Source organism: Triticum dicoccoides, chromosome 6A (assembly GCF_002162155.2).
Source record: "Triticum dicoccoides isolate Atlit2015 ecotype Zavitan chromosome 6A, WEW_v2.0, whole genome shotgun sequence".
Classification (NCBI taxonomy): Eukaryota; Viridiplantae; Streptophyta; class Magnoliopsida; order Poales; family Poaceae; genus Triticum; species Triticum dicoccoides.
Genome location: NC_041390.1, coordinates 68,744,984 through 68,761,455, shown reverse-complemented (window position 1 = coordinate 68,761,455; position 16,472 = coordinate 68,744,984). Strand labels below are relative to the sequence as shown.

Sequence of the window (16,472 nt, the reverse complement as noted above, 5' to 3'; positions counted from 1 at the left end):
TGCTTTGGTGAAGAAAGAGCAGACAGCAAGCTCCCTGAAGCCTGCTCCGGCGGATAACCAGCAGACAGCAAGCTCCCCTAAGCCTGCTCCGGTGGAGAAAGAGCAGGCAGTAAGCTCCCTGAAGCCTGCTTTGGTGAAGAAAGAGCAGACAGCAAGCTCCCTGAAGCCTGCAGCGGAGAAACAGCAGACAGCAAGCTCCCCGAAGCCTGCTCCGGCGGAGAAACAGCAGACAGTAAGCTCCCCGAAGCCTGCTCCGGTGGAGAAACAGCAGATTATAAGCTTCCCAAAGCCTGTTCTGAAGTATACATATTCAAGGAGAGGCCTAAGAAACACTGCAGCTCCAACTGTAACTCCAACTCCAACTCTGGTGAAGAAACAGCAGAAAATAAGCACCCCAGATGGCCCTGTTTCGCATGCCTTCTCTCCAAGGGGAGTCCTAAATGGACCCACTTCAGCTCCAACTATAACTCCAAACCCAATGAAAAAACAGCAGGCATTAAGCACCCTAGACTCTGTTCTGAGGCAAGCACACCCTTCAGTTGGAGGAGTGAAGCGCACTAGATCTCCAGCTCAAGATAAAGCCCTGGTGAAGAAACAGAAGATAATAAGCGCCCCAAACTCTGTTGTGAGGCATGCACGCCCTTCAGTTGTAGTAGTGAGGCCCACTGGATCTCCAGCTCGAGCTAGAACCCCGGTGAAGAAATCGCAGATAATAAGTGCCCAAGACTCTGTTCCGAGGCATACTCGCCCTTCAGTCGGCGGCGAAAGAAGGCCCAGTACAGCTCCAGCTCCAGCTCCTGCTAGTGCTCTGGCAAGGAAACAGCCAACAATAAGCACCCCAGACTCTGTTATGAGGCATACAGATCCTTCAAGGAATGAAGATAGCAAGCCACTGCGAATGCATGTGGATCATAGCTTGAGTAGAACTGCCAAAGATGGTAGGCTGGAGAAGCCATCTTTCCAGGCAGCTCTAAACGCCGATCATGGCCACCATGTCGGCAGCAGACCTAAAGATGTAAATATGACAAGGGTCCCAAACTTGGTCGGACAGAAGAGAAGGATCCAGGAGACTGCTGGACAGCCTCCTGCTCCGGCTGATAGATGTGCTGGAGATGCTTCGAGGAGGCCGCAGCTTCCAAGTTTGATCGTCGCCCCGCCGTCCTGGAAGAAACAGAAGATCGATGTTTAAGTTACTTGTTCTGTAAAGACCCATTGGTACTGCTATTAAAGACAAGGTTTGCCTGTAGAGAACTAGAGATGTTGTGTTATTGTGGAAGTGAACAGTGATTAAGTATGGATGCCATGCGAATTGTGATTGTGAGCTCCAGGGAGGAATAGAGATGAAAGCAAGCTGCGGCAGAATGTTTGCCGCCAAGTTTTGTATGCTCGAAGGCGCTTGATTGTTCGCATCAGAAGGAAATAGAGATGGGAACCATGGTGGATGCTGTGCAGATTGATGTAGGCTTGAAAAATCTGTTGTCTAATTTAAGCCTAGGAAGCTGAGAGATGCAATCCTAAGTTGTTCTGTAAATTTAATGTTGTTCATGGAGGCAAAATCTGTTTGTCTAATTTAACCCAGGGGAAACCGAGAAGAATAGAGGCGGTAGCCGAGATTGCAGTGTAAATCTGATGTAATATATATATAGAGACAGATATATGCGAAGGCATTCATTCGTTTTTCTAATTTAGCCTAGGAAACAATTTTGTCTGTACAAACATGACTTATATATGTATATATATACCTTGTTAAAGTGTACATCTTTTGTTGTGGTGCAAACGTATGTTGTTGTCTGTTCTGGAGGTTATGTTTGTCTGTTCTCAGTTTTGCTTGTGTGTTTATCTGCACATTATATGTATGTGGAAACTATAGTGTGACTATAAGAATAATATCCCAGTTTGAGTTTATCCCCAGTAGACCATCTGTGTATTTTATTGCTACATTACCAAGAACAATATACATATGTCATATCAATACTTTTTTCATAACTATTTATATTCTGTCAGAAAAAATTAAACTCGCATAAATATAGATGTTGAGTTTGGTGTTTAAAAAATCATGTCAACGTGTAGTCTCTTCGTTTCTTTTTTACTTCTCATATTAGTATTGCCTTTAATCAAACTTATTATTAAAGTTTGATCAAGTTTATAGACAAAAAATGTCAACATTCACAATACCAATTCAATATCCTTATCCATCATGATTTTTTTTTCATATACCTCCATTTCAAATTAATTGTCTTAGATTTGTCTAGATATAAATGTAGACATGTTTATTTGTCCAGATAAAGATGTATCTATGTATTTAGACACTATAAACATGTCTAGAAATATGTAAGACAACTAATTTGGCATATTTGGTACCGGATGTTAAGTATATTTTTTAATATAAAATTTGGTAATTTTTACAAAGTTTGACTTGAAAAATGTTGTGAAAGGAGGCCACAGTTTCACCATTATGGAATAACGCGCTTCACCCCTCATCTTTTCAGCCTGCCCTCCCTCCGCCATGGCCTTTCTCCAATGCCTCTAGAGAAGTCAAGTTGGGAAAGTTGACACCTTCGATCATTGGTATGGTCACCATCTCGCCGTTGGTGGCCATCGGCATCGTCACCTCCCGTTCCCATCCTCTCCCAGACCTCCTATTAACCGTGTTGAGCGACACGCTTTGCCGAAATGCGCACCCCCGCTTTTGGGCCAGTCCATATGCATGGCGGGCCGCGCTTGTTTTTTACTTGTTTTTTCATCGTTTTGCTTTAACTTCGAAAAAATGTTCATGCATCACAATTTTTTTAAAAAAAACCAGGATTGCAAGAAGGAGATCCGAATTTCAAAAAATGATCCAAGTTTAAAAAAACATTGACTTCAAATTTTGATGAGCAATTTTTGAATTTGATATTCTTTGAATTTAACTAGAGAAATGCCCGTGCGTTGCAACGGGATATAAATATTGTAATACGTTAGCTTTTGATTTACCTACCCATGATAATGTGATTGTTTCATCAACTTTTGCTCGTGAATTACCTTATATTTTTATTAGAAGTTTGGTAAGTAAATTAAGTTGATTGATTATCATACATGGAAAGTTTGACGAAGGGGTGGTGAATATAAAAGTGAAATGAGAACCTTGCGTTCTTTTTAAGTAGTAGAGACAGAGATAAACATGTTTTAGGGTTTGATGAAGATTTTCTAATATATGATGAATCTTTTAAAATTTGGCGAATGCTTTTTGTATTTGATGAACACATTTTGAATTTTGATGAAAACATAATTGTATTCGTCAAACAAATTTTGAATTCGGTGAACATTCTATGAAATTGATAAACATTTTTTGAATTTTATGAAAAAAATGTTGGCGTATTTGAAAAAAGTTCATGAAATGAAAAAGGAAAAGAACAAAGAACCAAGAAAAAGACAAATTTAAAAATATAAAATGAAAAACCAAAAGTAAAAATTCAAAAACCGGTTCTTTCCCAAGACTGTTGTTGAGGAAACCTGAATTGGCCAGCCCTATAGCGTAGGGCGCTCGCGTGTCGCCTCCTCAGGGGTGCGTGTTTGATCTTTTATTTTCATTTTCACAAAATGTGCTTTACATTTTGATTTGAATTTTATATCGGGGGAGACAAATATTTTGTCTGCTTGCTCAATCTGTTTCTGTATTTTTGAAAATTTTCTAAACTAGAAGGGTTGGGCGCGCTTTTCTGCGCCGTCGATGTTGTTGAGTTTTCAGAATATTTTTTTACTCCCACTATTTCAAAATATAAGGTGTATTAGTTTATTAAAAAGTCAACTTTGCATGTTTGACCAAAGAAATATGTACCCATAATATCAAATCGGTATAAGTAGATTCATCATGAAATGAATTTTCATATATATATTTTTTATTTAGTATTGTTGATGTCAAATTTTTTTGGCTCTAAAGTTGGTCAAAGTTATAGAAAATTAACTTAAAGGAAATTAATAGATGTTATATTTTGAAACCGAGGGAATAGTTAGTTTGGCGAGTAGGGGATATGATGGAGTGTGTTTTCTTCTTATTTTAATTGCGGTATTTTGATGGATCTTTCACGGTGTGATTCTGTGTTATCTGTTAATCAAGCCATACTTATGTGGAGATTTTTTCTGTGTCAGTGACTGCATGTACTATATTGATGCTACAGTGCAAGTGTTGGTGCTTCTTTTTTTTGTGGCGAGAGGGTGCGCTAGATTTATATGTTTTTATAGGTGAGTTGTTGTCAATTGATTTGGAAAATCGCTAACCCGATCAAAATCGTGAATCAAATTCAAAATTGAATACCTCAATCACAAGGAAAACCTCACTAATCAAGGAGCATAGTGAATTGAAAAGCATTGAATAAGAGATCTGCTTGAAAAATTATTGACACAGTCAAAATCTGATGAGCAAATTCTAAATTGGAAACCTCTATTGAATGTGAGGCTTTTAAAATTAGGAATAACTTATTAAGAAATTGTTGACCCGATCAAAATCGGATGAGCCAATCCAAATTGAAGACCTCAATTAATTATGAGATCTTAAAAATTAAAGAGCATAGTGTATTAAAGATGAAAGTACAACCATGAAGAGACTACATACATGGGTTCACCAAAGCCCCTGTGCAAAGGAAATGTTTTCTCCTCCTTCCCATGCGTGTTATTTTTTTGAAGATTTAATGCAATTCTTTTGAACATAAATATACAAACTTAAATTTGTCCACAAAAATCGACTAGCTACTACCACGCCAAGCGTTTCCTTATCTCCCCCGTAGATGGCTAAGGCAAACTCTTTTCCTCCAAGCTTCGCTAGCAAGCTTGTGAATTCACCTTCCTCCATGCCCGCCGCTCCAACAGTCAGGAGTGGAGAGGGGAATCCCTGGTCCTCCGCTCTGGCTAGTAGTTTAGATCAGAGTTTTTTAGTCTCAAAGGTGTGACGCTCGACGGACAGTGACACTTTGTAAGATCAAAAGTATGTCTAGAGGGGGGGGGGGTGATTAGACTACTTGATCAAATAAAACCTAACATTTTCTAAATTATAGTTGTGGGTAGATTTTAGCAAATCTAACAAGTCAAGCATCACCCGTACACATGCAATTCTAAAAATATAGCAGCGGAAAGTAAAACATTGCAATGTAAGTAAGGGTGGGGGTTGGAGATTTCAAACACAATGAAGACACGATGATTTCTGGCGTGGTTTCAATAGGTGGTGGTATCGTACGTCCACGTTGATGGAGACTTCAACCCACCGAAGGTAACGGTTGCGCGAGTCCACGGAGGGCTCCACCTACGAAGGGTCCATAAAGAAGCAACCTTGTTTATTCCACCATGGCTTCCGTCCATGAAGGACTAGCCTCATTCGGGTAGATCTTCACGGAGTAGGTGATCTCCTTGCCCTTACAGACTCCTTGGTTCAACTCCACATGATCTTGGAGGCTCCCAAATGACACTTAACCAATCCAGGAGACACCACTCTCCAAAAGATAATGGATGGTGTGTTGTTGACGAACTCCTTGCTCTTGTGCTTCAAATGATAATACCCTCAACGCTCAATCTCTCTCTCATATATTTGGCTTGGGTAGGAGAAGGATTGGAGTGGGAAGCAACTTGAAGAGGCTAGAGATCAAGGTTGAAATGGTAGGAATGGAATATCTTGTTATCAACATATGAGTAGGTGGTTCTCTCTCAGAAAACGAATGATGGAAGTAGTGGTTCGTTCTGATGGCTCTCTTACTAGGTAAGAGGAGGGTAGAGGAGTATATATAGCCTTCACCCAAAATCCAAGCTTACACACTTTTGACCCATCTCGGTAGCACCACTCATAAATCTCGGTGAGACCGATTTGTGTAAAAGATATGAACATTGGGCTTTTCGGTGGGACCAAACAGGAACACGTCGGTGGGACGAAGTGCAACGACTAGGGCAAAACCCAATCTCGGTAATTCCGATCTTTCAACTCGGTGATTCCGAAGTGAAGCAATGTCATTACAGAAACTTGGTCAAGCCATCTCGATGGGACCGAGATCCATTTTGGTCAAACCGCATTGCTAGGGTTTTGGCTGTGGCAATGGAATGATTATCTTGGTGGGTCCGGAGTAGGTGATATCGGTGGGACCGAAATGATGAATTAGGGTTTGGACATATGTGTTTTGGGAAAGTGACGGAGGGTTTTTGGAGCAATATCACTAAGCACTTTGAGCAACAATCTCATCAACAATACCTCATCCCCTTTTAATAGGATTGGCTTTCCTAAGGGACTCAATGTGATCTTGGATCACTAAACCAAAAATGAAGAGTCTTGGAGTAGCCGATCCTTTGCCCTTGATATTTTGAAGGGGTCCACATCCATTAGTCCTTGCCATGCCAATCATTGATCTTTTCTGAAATCTACCATCAATGTTCATTAGATCAATGACATATATGTTGTTATTAATTACCAAAATCACCCAGTGATTAGTTGCACTATTACACTTCTTCTTCGTGTTTGTCTTTCGGGCTTCGGTCCTCAAATTCGTTCGTTCGGACATAGTCAAGGGACCTGCCGAGTAGATTCGTGCATCTCCTTGGGGCGACGAGGTTAGACTTTCTCGTAGTGCGTATGCGATGACGAGATTTGATATCAGGTGCTTTAGGTCTATTCAAGGGTTCAACGGTGATGACTGTGGCTCGAGGGTGCTCGTTCTTAGGGGCACGTGCATGGAGGCTTTTGGGTTATCATCAACAAGGTCAAGCCAACTCCAATAAAGAAGGGTTGACAAATCATGTCGGCGACTCGTTCCGGTGGTGGAAGTGGCCTTTCGTCGATCCAGCTACCTCGATGTAGTTTTTATTTTGTTTGAGGTGTTTGGTATTTATGATAAAATGGTATTTCTGATAAAATTTATAACAGAACCAGATCCTTTTTGAAGAAAAAGAAAATTGTACACAGATTCTGCTTTTTACTCTTCTTTTGAGGAACTCATTTTTTTTTCTTCTCTTGAGAGGACTCGGGCCCTATTATTCCGTGGTGTGTTTAAGGTGGGTTTGGGCCCGGTCCAACCGCAACACCGACCCGCGAAAACGCCGCCTGGTTCGCACGCACACTCTCGTCGCGCCGGCGCGCCTCCGCCGCGCTGCGACCTACTGGCGGCGGCTGCGGCGGCTGCTCCGCCCGCCGCCCTCGGCCACGCGCCACCGATGTGGAAGCGCCTCCTGGAGACGACCAAGAAGGTGGCCGCCGCCGCGCCCGAGCTCGCAACCCGGAAGCGCCCCTCAACCAGCCGCGGCCCCGCCGTCTCCCTGGCCACCGCGGTCTCCCGCGCCTCCCTCCTCCGACTCAAGCAGGCTGCCGCCTCCAAGAAGACCACCTTGCCCTCCTCCCTCCCCCACGCGCTCGCCAACGGTAACCGACCCCACCCCAACCCTCGCTCGCCATTTGCTCCCCACTCACTCGTCTCCCCTCTTTTGCTCAGATGGGGAGGAGGAGGACAACTCCCGTGATTTCACCAAGGAGATCCTGTCCATATTGAACGGTATTCTTATGCAGTCTCTGCTTCAACTGTCACCACACCCAAACCCCCAAATGCAGCTCTTTCAGTGGCTGTGGAACTGTATCTGCAACTGCGACTTATCTGATTAATGTTCAGGTCCTGATGATGCGGAAGAGTCCGGTGCCACGGAGGCGCTGCCGGAGGAGTCCGAAGACGACGTGGACGCCATCGGCAACAAGATACTGGACATGGAGTGGTTTGCAGGATCGCAGCCGAGTAACGCGATGATGCACCTGCAGAAGGAGGTGGCAAGGGAGAAGAAGAAGCGCTACATCTTCAGGAACACGGAGAGCCGCCGCTTCACGAGGCTGATGCGGATGTGCGCCGACAAGCTTGGCACCGAGTCTGCACTCGAGTTCTTCGGGAGGCTGGGGAGGGATACCGGTCCCAAGGAGTTCAATGCATTGATTAGGGTTTGCTTGGAAAAGGCAAGGGCCTGCGGGGACATTGACTCAGCAGTGGAACATATTTTTCGGGCATATCGGCTTTTTGAGATGATGAAATATAGGGGGTTTCAGATCGAGGAAGACAGCTACGGGCCATTTCTCTTGTACCTGGTGGATGTGGAGTTGTTGGAGGAATTTGAGATGTTCAGTGCATTTTTTAGGGATGCGAACCCACGGTCCTGCTCCAGGATACCTTATTATGAGATGTTGCTCTTGATTCGAGCTCAAGATGAAGAAAGCATTCGAGAACTTTGTCGCTCTGTTGAAGACTGCAGTGAGGAAGCTGATTATTGCATAGCAAGTAATGACCCAAAATCACAGTCAAAACCTTCTATTTGGGTATTCATCATAATGAGACAGAGTTGTTTCATCTTACACAGTTTGTAAACTTACATACCATAACCCCTATAGTACCTTAATCAATGCATTGTTTTACAGAAAGCTATATGCTGGCCTTTGCTGAAAGCAACAGAAAGATGGATTTTGTCACGTTCTTGGAATTACTTGACCCAACAAAAGTTTTAGGGTCGAAGTACATATCCAGTATATTCAAGTATATGGGTAGGCTCAAACTGGAGAACCATGCTGAGAAATTTCTTCAGAAGATGACGTCAAAAGGTGATAAACTGCATGCACATTTTTCCAAATCTAATCAAAGTATTTTGATGGCTATAAGATGAACATTCAACTAATTTTATTGAAAAATCTTTGCATTGTAATATTTTCTTCATAGTTGAGGGATACAGTGCATTTTCTAGTTTCTGTTTCTGCACTATGCTCATCTCTTATCTGTTAATTCTGTTTATTTTCTGTTTCAGAATACTCCGATGTAAAAGTTTCATCCTTAATTTTTGACTATGCTGCAAATATACCGAGTATAGAGGTGAGTAATTGTTTATGGTAACTGCTGGTATTACATATAGCTTCTAATATACAATGTACTGTTTGCCGAGTGTTCTTCAATGTTGTGCTAAATATATTTACATAATACTTGTGCAACTTATGACATTGCAATAATTACTGAATAAAACAAACCCCCCTGCGATATATGTACATAATACTTATGCAACTTATGACATTGCAATAATCACTAATTTACTACAAAATCATAACTTCATAACTCAAGAAAGCACATATGGTATTGCTGCTACCTTTTTTATTATGTATTTATTAGGGATTCACTGCCCCAAAGAACATAAGTAGCGAAAAACCCAAATGCTATTCTTCGGAGTGGCAAAATAGAAATTCCTTTTTAGTTATATGTAGTGGAGTAGGCTGTACTTACATGATGCATGCTACATGCCTGCAGAAGCGCAGAGCATTGGGTGTAATTACTCTTAGCAGTATATATATATATATTTGTGTAATTCAAAAGATCAGTCAACTAAACTTATTTTTAGTAGGAAACATGAATCAATTTTCAACCGGCATCGCTATCAGAACCATATTTTTTTAACGATCCTTGTTATTGACATGGTGTTTGATATCATGGAAGCAATCACATGTTTATTTATCTTTTATCTATATACCATGTCGGTCATGACTGGTTATCATTTTTTTTACCGGAAATGATTGCTTATCACATTACTATTTATTGCAAAATTCCTTTGGCTGCTCCATTTTCCTAATATAAGCAGGAAAACATTACTACCTGAGCGAATGCAGCTACTTATCATGTTAACAAAGCCATTTCAGCTAAGCTTCATCGATATAACATCTGTTGGTAATGTATTTTCATGAAGGCTGAAGATGTTATATCATTGTTTAATAAATGGCAAGAGAAGTTTAAGGTAGCACCTTCTGTTGGTGTATATGACAGGATCATCTCTTTTTGCTGCAGTTCATCGAAGGTATTGGCCAAAATCACTCACTGCTCTATTTATAAATCTATTATATTGTTAAAATAAGAGGCAAACCAGCCACCATGCTTGTCCACATAGTCTAAATAATCCTCTCTGTTAATTATATTGAGGATATAAATTATGACGACTGAAATTCAAACTACATCTGTAAATCCGAAGCAAGTCGATTTGTATGGCCAGAGAGCAATCCAACCCGTACTGCATGTGGTGATTTCATAGCCAATGTCATCAATCAACAAGCTCAATTGCTTCGTACATGCTGGGTTTGGATACCAAACCAAATTAGGCAAGCATCATGTGGCCGTCTGACCGGCTCGGTGATGTATCAACAAATCTGTGGTACTAGAAATAACAACCTTTTGGTTTTGTTAAAAGTCGTTTGTGATTTTTCTTATGTCTAAGTAGACTGTACTGAGCCATCGGATGACTTTACATTAAGATTCACGCTGGATGAGGGAAAATATTTTATCACACCACTAGCACCATCGACTTAGGCATAAGAAAATCTTGGCCAACTTGGATGTAAACATACCCATTTTTATTAGATAGAGAGTGGGTGTTTATTGCAACGTTTATATTTAGGGTAGATATAAGCATGTTGATCTATTTAAGTTTGTGCCGCTGTCTCCTTAGGCAATGTTTGGTGCTTCTGTCGACTTCAGAAAACATTTTCTTAAGTAGCTAGACATGAAGTGTTGTATAACTGATGCATGCACTAAGCAACATTGGCACTTTACTACTTGTGCCACATCAAGAGCATTTAGATTTTGTGATTCTTGATTTGTCAATGCAATCTCTGTAACTGAGCTGTTTGCGTATTTTGTTTGCAGATCAGCTTAGCTCTTGATGTGGCTGAGTGCCTTTGTAAATCCAATCCCAGTGTGCCGATTGAATTGCTCAATCCAATAATAAATGTCTGTGAGCAAGGCTACGAGCTTCACATGGTAAGTCGTTCTATATGTAGGTGTGGCATGCTGGAGTGTGTTCCTTGTGTTCAAATTAGGTTACATGAATTTACCATTTTTAAGTGCACTGCTCTGTTGTACATGACTGCATATACTTGTAATAACAAGCATATACACCTATTAGAACAACAATTTTCTAGTATAAACACAGCGTACCTATTAACATACTGTTCCTCCCTTACCATTGTTGTAGGATGACTAGCTAATGCTCTTAATCAACTGTTATGCCACATTTGTTCAAGATGTTGAGGCATAAATTTATTATTAGGAACATTGTTCAACCATGGATGATCAACTGTTGGTAGTCTGACTGAGTGTCTGCCTGACTGGTAGCATTATCTATTTTAACCATTATCTAGTTATTCTCAAGTGACATCGGTGCTTATTTTGCAGGCTCGTCCGTTATATAATTTGATGAGTCTCTACAAGTTGAAATTGAAACCCGAAACTTTCAGGAGCATGATAAGTTTATGTGTAAAAATGAAAGATGTAAGTCAGGATGGGGATCACCTCCTATTCCCAGACATCAGTTATAGTATGACACTGTTGTTCATTGATCTTTTCTCCTTCCAGTTTGAAGGTGCTTACACTATACTCACAGATGCAGAAGAATCTGGGGAGACGTCCACCGTAAGCCTGTATAATGTTATTATGGCTGGATATTTTAGAGAGGTGAATTCCTGTTTGCCATGCCTTCATTTTGTTCTCACATACCTATTGCTGACATTGACCCGTAAGCCTCTATAATGTTTTTATGGCTGGATATTTTAGAGAGGTAAAAATTCCTGTTTGCCATTCCTTATTTTGTTTATCTCACATGCCTGACGCTGACAGTGACCCACTGTTGATTATCGTCATCATACTTCTTCAACCTGCTTAGCTAGTACAAATACAATACATAACGCATATGAGATGTCCCATACTGGAGTTGTTTGTTGACCGTATGGCAAAACCGCGACTCAAGTACACAAAGATGCATAAAGTTGCAAAGTCTACTAACGTAACATGACATTCTGTAGCGTATAATGTACACTCTCCATTTCAACATGTTTATGCCTTCACAACATTTTCCCCATAACTTCTAACTTGGTATATTGTTCTGCAGAAAAATCACAATGGAGCACAAATGGTCATGTCGCAAATGCAGATTGCTGGAGTAAAACCAGACTCTGAAACATTCAGTTATTTGATCTCAAACTGTGATTGTGAGGAGAAAATATCAAAGGTTTGCCATGTACCTGATCATTTGCTGTTGGCACTGTTCCTGTATCCTGGTTCAAATAGAAGTTCTACTGCTCCATGCGCGTACTGTCAATTACCACCTCCTTTGATTACCCATTCGTTACTGGTGACATCACCTACATTATACCACATCGATAAATTCCTCATCACACAGCGTTCGGATCCTGCTCTATGACCTATAATGTTCCTTCAAGTTTCGATGTTACAAATCCATTGCTATTCATTGTTCCCGCCGACATAACTTCTGGCTATTGAATTGTTGACAGTACCTGGATGAACTAAGGCGAGATGGAGTTCAAATGACCAAGCATGCATATATGGCACTAATTAACGCATATTCAAGACTTGGGAATTTTGACATGGCCAAACAGGTAAATTATGATCACTGATTAAAATTTCCACCCATTTTTCTGCACCTTCAGTCTTTCACGTTCCAATTCTCCTCGCACATGATACACTGCATCTCTTAGTTAGATAATATATGTTAATGGTTATTACTGCTAAATTCTAATGTAAGCAACCAAGGACAATATTTTGTTCGATGTGCTTACAACCATTCTTGTTTCATTAGGTTGCCCAGGATAAGGAAATACCACCTAAGTGCCTCAGTGAAGTAAGAAGCGCGCTTGTAGGAGCGCTTGCATCGAATGGGAAGGTATCAGATGGACTTGAATTGTTTGACGAAATCAAGCAATCCGGAGGCTACCTTGAACCAAAGGCTGCAATAGCCCTGATTGTAAGTAAATCTGTGACACCTTTCCTGTCAAAACTTGAGATGAGTGGTGCCTGCATGCTTCCATTCTCTTTTGCTCTTATTTCCATTGCTTATAGTATCGTATTTGCTTCTGCAGGAGCATACTCAAACAGAAGACCAGCTGGATAGACTGTATCAACTTCTGGAGGAGGTGAGCGACCCAGGCATGTGGTTTGATGGGTGCGGCAGAGTGCTTCAATACTGTGTTCAGCACAATCACCCCGAGTATGCTAATTGATGCTCCTATTTAAGCAACTGAATTTCTACTACTATTTAGTTAACTTTCCACTCACTATCTCTGCAAAAATAAATTCACTTACCATTTATTTGATACATTTGCCAGTGCCGCTGTTGATTTACTTAAGCAACTGAAGGAGACAAATGAAATGAGTACATACATGATTGTTGATCAGGTATTTATCCGACCTTTCTTAAAGGGGCACCTGATGATCTTCTGATTTCCCTTAGTTTGATCAAAAGTGTGTATATTTCATCTTATAATTGAAGTGACCTCTTTTGGAATTGCACACACCATCTTTAATTTACTGAAGAGTTTTTGCATGATAATAGTTGATCTAGGGGACATCGATAGATTACGGCTTCCAGATGCAATAGTTGTTCATTGCTTTGCAACTTTTCTATCTTGTTTAACCCATTACACTTTTACTAGGGATTGTATTCAATAAAAAAAAGGGCAACCTGGTGCATGTAGCTCCCGCTTGCGCAGGGTCCAGGGAAGGGTCCGACCACTTTGGGTCTATAGTACGCAGCCTTTCCCTACATTTCTGTAAGAGGCTGTTTCCAGGACTTGAACCCATGACCTCATGGTCACAATTCATTTTATTTGGTTGAGCAGCGTTGAGCTATGTTTTTCCATTGCATATCTTTTGTTCTCTATGTGTTGAAAATGGAACCTTTTGTTATGTTGCCGGATATGTGTTTGATTTTTATGTTATATACTCACTTTTTCCTATTGGGTTATGTTTTTTTCCTGTAGGGCTTAATGTTTGATGTCATCTCACTTGTTTATTTTCTGCTGATTAGTTCAGAGTTTCATTTCAGAGTAACTAGCCTGACATTTTGAATAACCAAACCTTGATTTAATTATCTATTAAATTGCTTAACTGTATTTGTTGCTGGTAGAAATACGCTTGAATAAAGGTTGTAACTGTTTCGAAAAACCTTTTTCTTCATGAACCAAAACCTTTTGAGATTTATCTCTTGTTTTAACTTTACTTTTTGTTTACTTGTATGAACTGATCTGAAGGTCTTCTGCCAAATATGGGAAATGGAGCCTGTAAATTTGGATGTTGGAATGGAGCTTCTCCGTGCTGTCAAAGAGCTCGGGCTAAATGTTTCTCGGACAAGCCTTGATTTTCTTCTCAGCGCATGTGTAAAGGCAAAGGATTCACAACGTGCCCAGCAGATCTGGGAAGAATATGAATCCTCTGGCCTTCCACACAACGTGTTGACTTCCTTGAGGTTGGTTTCTTTACCTGGGAGGGACATAAGTTGAGAATTCATTATACTGTAGAATGGTGGCTTGATTTTCCTCAGGGAGCTGGGCAAGCTCCATTTAGGCAATGTGATATCATGATCAGTGTGCTCGCTTTGACACCTTGTCTGATTTCTTCTCGTGGGATATCCATTTCAAACATGACATTTTTGTATGCAGGATGTACCAGGCTCTTCTTTCGTCTGCCCAGAGGTCGACAACTAAGAAGTCTGCCGAGTGGTCGGCAGCAAAGAAGTTGTACAAAACAATACCAAAGGAGGATCCTCATGTGTGCTGCATACTAGATTCTTGCAAAATAACATATAACAGGAAGTGCGGTAAACGTAAAGCTGCCACTAAGCCCAGTCCAGGAAAACAAGAGGTATAAGGGATGCATCACTCTGCCACTTCTGTTACAATGAAATACTGGAATGAAATGGAGCCCCAATTGCTCCCTTCATTATCCACCATCATTCTTTACTGATAAAACCGTCTACCATTTCTTCTAATTGTTTGGCTGGTCACTCACGAACCTGGTAGAAACATGGATTACATTTACATTTAGAGAAACTTCATGTGACTCGGTTGAAAGGCGAAAAATCCGTTTCAAATTGAAGCCAAACAGACAAAAGACTGGCCACCCACATAATAGACTTTTCTGAGCACGTCCTATCATCTGGCACGCAGAATTACCTGCACCACTTGGAGGAGCTACAGTTTCTAGCCTGAGACTGGCGATCCTCACTGGGAGCCATTGCCAAAAGATCATGAGACCACTGCCACATTTTGAGCCCCTTTGCTGTGACCACTTACCACCACTCCTGCACTGTGTGCCCCACTTGTCTTAATGGCCAACGTGTGACCACAACGAGAGGTTGTTCACAGTGAAACAATCACCGCCCCCACAGCCTCACCAACCAGAGAAAAAGATTTGATGATCGGTTTGGATTTGGGGAGTAGGGAGCTGGGTGGAGCATGCACAGTTAGGAGTGCAAGGCAGAGGGGTCACTGTGTCAAATTACCGATACCAAGCAAATGACTGTTTGAACTCTGGTTTTTATTTGCCTTCTTACATGCTGGCTGGGCCCTCTTGATTATCTACTGATTTCATTTTATGCAACTGCAAGAGGACACATGAATCTGGTTTCAAAAACGTGCATAGAAGTTTGGATAAACTCAAAATCAAAAGAGGAAGAACACAAACCTTGCAAATTTCCTTTTTTCTTTTCCTTTCCCCTTTCCTTTCCATACCTTGTATGGTTCCTGACGGGAACCTAACATGGCAATGTTTAAGAAAATTGTACGCTGGCCCTAGAGAAAGCAAGAAAGGAAGACCCCCACATACACCAGATAAGATGAATGGTCCAGAGAAATGCAATGCTTGTGGTGTTCCGAGCCATGCTTTATGTTTGGTACAGGCACGCACTGCCTATGGAAGATATGCAATGCCCTGGGAGTTTAGATATGCTGAAAATGAGAGGCTGGTTTTATGTTCCCAACTGGAAATAATAATTGAGGAATCAACAAGCTCAGATGCAGGGCGGTTTGTCATATACCACCCTAGTCATACTCTTGGTCTCATAAATGGGATTAGTGTTCCTAGTCGTGTCTTATTTGCACTCTCTTTTCCGCCCCGTTTTTGCATTCTTAAAGGTTGCCAAGCAATGGATATATGCAGAAGAAAACAGGTTGTAATCTAGTTAAACAGTCATACCAGCACAGTTCTGTATGATCTGAAACTTGCTTATGCTTTTAACCAGCTGGTAAGGGCATGTACAATGGTTGATAAGATAGTCTTATCTTAAGTCTTGCATGTAATTTAGAGATGAAAAAATAAAATGTCTACAATGGGTCATCTCTTAGCCTTATCTTCAATAATTAGCTATTCCTAAAAACGTGGCGAGACATATTGTGCTAAGAGATCATCTCTTGTCTTCTCTTAAATAAGAGAAGACAAGCCTTTTTTTTATGAGTTTTCTCTCCTCCACCTCATCATTTACCCTATGCGGCACCCCTAAGATAGCACCATTGTACATGCCCTAATGAATCTAAGCAATTCCGCGCTGCTTGCTGGAATAGAGTTGCTCTATAGTGTTGCATCAGTTTAATACGCAGTTATTTAAGATTGGTGTATTTTAGCTGTACACGATGAGGTCACAAACTTAGTGGGTACACTTCTACAAGTACCTTT

The 16,472-nt window shown here is 41.0% G+C and overlaps 1 protein-coding gene across 1 annotated transcript; it reads left to right on the top strand.

Annotated features, from left to right (window-relative positions):
* The first annotated feature begins 7,061 nt into the window (after positions 1 to 7,061).
* On the top strand, positions 7,062 to 14,765 carry LOC119315005 (pentatricopeptide repeat-containing protein At4g04790, mitochondrial-like). Its single transcript, XM_037589676.1, has 16 exons — positions 7,062 to 7,369; positions 7,440 to 7,499; positions 7,614 to 8,264; positions 8,402 to 8,581; positions 8,782 to 8,846; positions 9,706 to 9,813; positions 10,656 to 10,769; positions 11,184 to 11,279; positions 11,364 to 11,462; positions 11,896 to 12,015; positions 12,299 to 12,403; positions 12,604 to 12,768; positions 12,884 to 13,011; positions 13,130 to 13,199; positions 14,054 to 14,268; positions 14,462 to 14,765. The coding sequence occupies exons 1-16, from the start codon at positions 7,165 to 7,167 to the stop codon at positions 14,667 to 14,669; spliced, it is 2,589 nt and encodes an 862-aa protein (XP_037445573.1). The 5' UTR covers positions 7,062 to 7,164; the 3' UTR covers positions 14,670 to 14,765.
* The last annotated feature ends 1,707 nt before the right edge of the window (positions 14,766 to 16,472 follow it).

Bases quoted from the DNA above. Each gene is read 5' to 3' on its own strand.
- LOC119315005 (XM_037589676.1), top strand. From the start codon at position 7,165: ATGTGGAAGCGCCTCCTGGAGACGACCAAGAAGGTGGCCGCCGCCGCG. The intron at 7,500-7,613 runs GTATTCTTATGC...ATTAATGTTCAG, and splicing joins GATCCTGTCCATATTGAACG to GTCCTGATGATGCGGAAGAG. The intron at 8,265-8,401 runs GTAATGACCCAA...ATTGTTTTACAG, and splicing joins AGCTGATTATTGCATAGCAA to AAAGCTATATGCTGGCCTTT.